This window comes from Priapulus caudatus, unplaced genomic scaffold (assembly GCF_000485595.1).
Source record: "Priapulus caudatus unplaced genomic scaffold, Priapulus_caudatus-5.0.1 Scaffold381, whole genome shotgun sequence".
In the NCBI taxonomy this organism is placed as follows: domain Eukaryota; kingdom Metazoa; phylum Priapulida; class Priapulimorpha; order Priapulimorphida; family Priapulidae; genus Priapulus; species Priapulus caudatus.
Window position 1 is genome coordinate 103,261 of NW_014577442.1, and position 5,987 is coordinate 109,247.

The 5,987-nt window shown below is 45.2% G+C and overlaps 1 protein-coding gene across 1 annotated transcript in view; it reads left to right on the forward strand.

Moving 5' to 3' along the window:
- The window catches only part of LOC106809740 (glutamate receptor 1-like), a 17,051-nt gene continuing 11,064 nt past the window's right edge, over positions 1–5,987 (forward strand). The window contains exons 1-3 of the mRNA XM_014812932.1: positions 1–148; positions 2,276–2,431; positions 3,708–3,840. Of these exons, the coding sequence (XP_014668418.1) occupies positions 1–148; positions 2,276–2,431; positions 3,708–3,840 (437 nt within the window). The remainder of the gene's footprint in view (positions 149–2,275; positions 2,432–3,707; positions 3,841–5,987) is intronic.

The following is a 5,987-nucleotide window of genomic DNA, read 5'->3' on the forward strand; positions in this document are numbered from 1 at the left end:
ATGTCACCGCGGAGGCTGGCGGCTGCGGCGACGGCGGCGGCCGACGGCAGAATGTTGACGGCGTTATGTGCGGCGTTGTGTTGGAGGGTGCTGCTCCAGCCTGTGCGAGCCCAGGTCGACGCCACGGCACTCGTACGGATCCCAGTCGGTAAGCAGAATCGTAGAAGCTGTCGGTGATCGGCTATCGTAGAATCTCGCGAGTTTTGGGGCATTCCGTCGACGTCTGCCATGATTTCCCGTCGCATATGCTAAACAGGCTGCAACCCGATGATTGATTGCAAATTATACGTTAATTTTACAACGTCCTACAGTTCATATTACGAAACAATAGCGAGTAACCATATAGCGGCTTCAGAAGTGAACTGTATGTGTCGTCAAGTATTAACTCGGGTATAATAATTTCGGGTATAATATACTCATTTTGTGCGATATCACTGTCACAATTGGCGTCCGTATATGGCGCTATGTATATACAGAGAACGGATGGCTGTTTCGTACGTGACAGCGACGTTGATGCAAGCGCGAGGAACATAATTAATATATGCTCAAATCCACGCGACTGCTGCAGACAATGACTTCCATAATTATCAATAACATGATGTGGTAGCAAGCCTGAGTTAACCGCGGGGACCATAGAGTGCAACGCGCCCCCAATATCATACATTGCTATAGCCTTACGGTACTTAACTATATACGCTCTTCACAGACAGAATAACTCAAATACCGCGCTTACGTCTTCTATTTCAAATCTCTAGATGTCGAAACGCAGAGTACAGTTGGGACATTGGCAATGTAGTCAGCAGTAAATGTCATTGTGATGAAATCTCGTCTTAAATTAGAGACTTTCTCCAGGAACTTGAATAAGCTCTTAAATACCTCCAGAATCATCAGACACAATAAAACAGTAATAGCGAATTCAGTCAGTGAAGTCGTCATCGGAAAAGTAGTACTGTGCGATGTTGGAACGTGCAGTTTCTACAGCGTTGGGTCGAATGCGTTAAATGTTAAAGTCGGCGCAGGCGAGCAGGCATGATTCGTAAACACGGGATAACTATAATTAAGTGGTGATTAACTATGATAACTATTTAACTATGGTTAAATGTTGGTAACACTGGCAAAGCGTCGTGTATGCGAATCAGTCGTTCTCGCATCCCTAAAAAAACTGCATAGTCGTGGTTGTTACGTGGCGATGCAGCCATCCCTGTATGAGGTACTAATGTAGACATAGCGGATCTCGGGGGTGGACAACCACCGCACACGATGCCTCGATCGCTCCAGACCTCAGCTGATCTGTTTAGGGACCCGCTGTGTAAGCCTTTCCACGGACTCTCTAAATGCCATCGTATGCATGGGTCCTCCTTCTAACAGCACGGGTGGCGCTCCCTCTTATGAGGTTGCCCAGCGATCTCTCAGTGTTTGCGCACCCGGGTACGAATCACCTGTATGCTGTGTACTGTGGTATTTAGCGCAGCCGAAGAAACTGCTTACATCTACAAGGCATTGGCCGACTGACTCGAGGCCAGTCTCTCGGGTAATGCTGCTTCGCTAACTCGAAGCTAGCTCGCTCGAACGAGACTAAATATAGCCGATATATGCGAACGATCGGTCAATGCCGACAAGTCAAATCCAAGATTATGAGACAGTGTGAGTAGTAGGGCGTAAATGCTCATCATGGTTAGTCGTCGCTTTGTTATTGTCGAGGGTTGTAAGTGAGTATAGAAAGAAAAAATCTGTATTAATTTCACTTGCAGAGCTATAGTGATAGTTATGTGAGTATAGTGAGAGCTATAGTGATAGTTATGTGAGTATAGTGAGAGCTATAGTTCCACTATTCGTACAATTTGTTTATTATTATTATTTCTATTATATTATTTTGTTATTGTTGTGGTATAGTTCGAGGACCATCAGCAGGAGCGGCTGAAATGAGTGTGTATCGCTAACGGTTTTTCTGTAATGTTTTTTTCATTTATACGTATATATAACTGCTGCTGCTACTGCTACTACTATTACTACTACTACTACTACTACTACTACTACTACTACTACTACTACTACTACTACTACTACTACTACTATCGGTCCGCGTATCGATTTGCTTTCCTTCCGGACTGGGATCATCCAAGACAACGCGCGAGAGCGATGGACACGCGTACGCGACTAAAGTAAATATTTGATGGGAGGTCCAGCGAATCGAATGGCCCACATGATACGCCATGAAAGATTTACTGCACGCGCCCACACACACGCTGATAATGGATATACTACACTATCACAGGGCTGATACTGAGTCCCGATTCGAGACAGATGAACGCCAGCTTCCGATACGGGCTGCGGAATCTGGCGCCATCTAGCAGTTGGCAGACGCACTGGAGGCTCGACGCTGTCACTGAATTCACTGACACCGGAAACAGCTTCGACATTGAGCGAGCAAGTAAGTTATTAAGGTAGAGACGAATCGCAAATCGGAGTAAATAGAAAATCCTCGATTACTTTCCTTGATCGAATCGGTGAGAAATCACGTGAAGTAGGAACATTTTGGCGCTAAGGATCGCGTTCTTCAACGCGTACTGGAGACGGTCACTGTTAGATGGCCACCCTATGCGTTGTATCCACACGCATTAGACGTTTACTGTTGTTTTTTTTTACCGTAAAATAGGAGAACAGGGGGTTAGATGTGAGTGCTTTCGTCTATAAATGCCTACGTCTGTGACGTGAATGGAACTGCGACAAATTTTGAAACGGAAATTTCATGTGTGTTATCAGAGCGTACTTTGCTTTTCAGCAGTGTCCGCCGGTTATAACCACATATATTATTTTACTAGTAGGTCTCAGGGGAGAGATAGTGAATATAGAAATCAGTTAACCCTAACCCTAACCCTAACCCTAATCCTAACCCTAACCCTAACTCTAACCCTAATTCTAAAATAAAACAAAATTAGCTAAAAATAATAAAAAATAAAATAAATAAGAGACAAAATTAGCCAATCAGAGCCGTCCCCTAGCGGATCACTATCTCTCCCCTGTGCAAAATTTATATAATACAGAACATATATATAATATTATTTATAAAATTCTTCTTTTATTGCTTGTTTAGAACGTTCTGACGGTTGGATGCGCATGTGCTTTTCACCTTCCTGATCTCGTTTCGATATCGAGCCCGTGAAGTGATTTCAAATGATGTGAATGTGACATTTTAAATGGGGAAAGATGATTTGATTCTCCCAGCGTCACTTATACGTCAACGATGTTTGCGATCGAAGTTGTCGCGATAATTTATTCCCATATCAATTAACGCAGCGATCGATTCTCTCATCAGCAAACAGAGCATCGATTCACAACTCATTAATTCATTAAATAACCGCCGTAATTGGTAAGATTACGCACCACCACCACGCATGAACGACGGTTATGCACGAACGCGCGCTTCATTCGCGGGCGTTCGCTGTTTTCACGCTAATTTAAATGCAGCGCGAGCGGCGGGGAAGTCCGCGTGAAAACATGCATGCGAGCCCGGCTATATCATTCGCGCTACATGAAATATTTATTAATCGACTAAACGCGAGAGCCGGGGTGCGATGCGCCACACGCCATCTCTCTCTCGCTCGCTCTCTCTCTCTCTCTCTCTCTCTCTCTCTCTCTCTCTCTCTCTCTCTCTCTCTCTCTCTCTCTCTCTCTGTGAGTGTCTGCGTTTGTGTGTATTCATCTAGTCTGTAGAGAGCTGGAGACGGGAATTTTCGTGCTGATAGGAGCGACTCAGACGTCGTCGTTTCCGACGATGCAGTCGTACACAGACAGCTTCCAGCTGCCGATGCTGACACCTGGATCCCCGGCACATCACAGGTATAACATACAGTATATTATACTGTGTATGGTGAGAGTCTATATATACTACGTATGGTGAGAGTCTATATATACTACGTATGGTGAGGGTCTATATATATTGTCAGGAGTCTATCAATATTGATAAACTCCTGATACTGTGTATGGTGAGAGTCTATATATTCTGTGTATGGTGAGGGTCTATATATTTTGTGTATGGTGAGGGTATGTGTATGATAAGGGTCTATATAATGTGTTGCGAACGGCACCTGACTGAGTTATACGCATATGTAACAGTGCGAACCTACTTGGGTTATAACGCGCGCACAACAGTATACGACAGTGTCCCCATCCCTACACACACACAACAGTACGACACGCACCACCGCCAGTCCTACATAACAGTGCTCCACAGTCCCCACTGCCACTTGAGTTTTACACGTACGTTATAGCACCACACACGCCTAACCCAGCTCTACCCGCATGCAAACCTACAATTAACACCTCCTACAAGCCTAGACGCATCCCACGCTACCACCCACTGCCGTCTCAGTTTTACACGTACATATAACGCTATCACCCACGCTTAAAGCTAGCTCTAACCGCAAGTAACCCTATAACCTCTCACTTGGACTCAATTAACGCTACCACCCACTGCCGTCTCAGTTTTACACGCACGTTACAAGTAAAACATACGCCTAACCTAGCTCCACCCGCAGGTAACACTACATGTAACCATAGATATACACAGCACATATATCTATATATCTATATATATCTACATTATATATAGATATATATATATATATATATATATATATATATATATCGCTCCTTTGCAAGCTTTCGCAGTCTCTTTTTCTTGGTGCAATTCCCATTTATCTTTCCGCTTCGTCCATCAACTGCTATCTCTCCATGCCTCTCCGCAAATAATTGTTTACAAATACACATCCGACCATAATCACCGTCCCATTTCCCGCGGCCGTCGCGGACACAATACTTTTAGTTTTCACTAAGCACCCGCACAGTGGGATGCTGAATGCGATGCGGATGTGACCAGTGCGGGTAATTACGTCTGCTACCACGCATCTCGACTTCATCAATTATATATTGGCGCCGCGTGATCTCCGCATTAATGCTCTCTCATATAGCAGTCGGGTATACGTACGCGACGACGGCGGGCTCGAGCTGGGCTTCAATTGCCGCGTGAATGAGTTCGGTGGCTTGTTCTCCCACTCGATGCCACTTCGGCGGCAGTCGCAGCGGCGGAGATGACGATGAACTGATGCTGCTAGAGTGTCGGCAGCTCGGAGGAGGAGAAGAGCAACTGGAAAATTCGTCGTGGCTTCAGGCTTCATTGTCGCGGGCGTCCCCTAAGTCACGAGCTGATTGTTTTTCGTGCGCGGCGGCCATTTCTCCGGCAAAATCCCTGTCGTGCAGATAGATCGATTGCGTGGCGGTTTTTCATGTGGTTTGTGTAGTATGTTGCTGTAATAGTCCCCCGCAGGCAAGCACACGCATACACACATGTCCACGTACAGAGACGAGTAAATAGTAAACCGCGCAGACACGTGCACGCATACAGATATATACACGCGCACACGCACACATACACGCGCGCGCCACGCACAAATACATACACGCACGCACGCAACGAGCGCGCATCCGCACGCGCACACACTTGCGAGCAATTTGTCGTCTTCTTCGCCTCCTTGTTTTCAATGCAATTTATCGTAAACACCCTGTGTGATTATAAAGCCATTCACTGAATGCCTGCGAGAGGGAAGACGAACTCGGCCTCGCTTGGGACTTTGGTTTGTGCGTAGAAAAATTCTCAACCCTGCTGATGTTAAGGCGTGTGCCGCCATATCGGCACATGGTTATCCTACCTATCCCATCCTGCTAATATACATATATGCACAGATCATATTACGTATTACCAATAGCGAATAATACATACATAATAATGCATATGTAGTATTAGCTATTGGAATAACTACACGCATAAATACCTATTGTCGCTTGTGTTATTTTTTCCTAAGCATCTGTGTGATCCATAATTTTCACGGCGAGTTATGTCTGTTTGAGCAACAGTTGTGAAGGAATATGCTACAGTTCAGTCAACATGTCTGAGCTATCTATCTATCTATCTATCTCTCTCTCTCTAT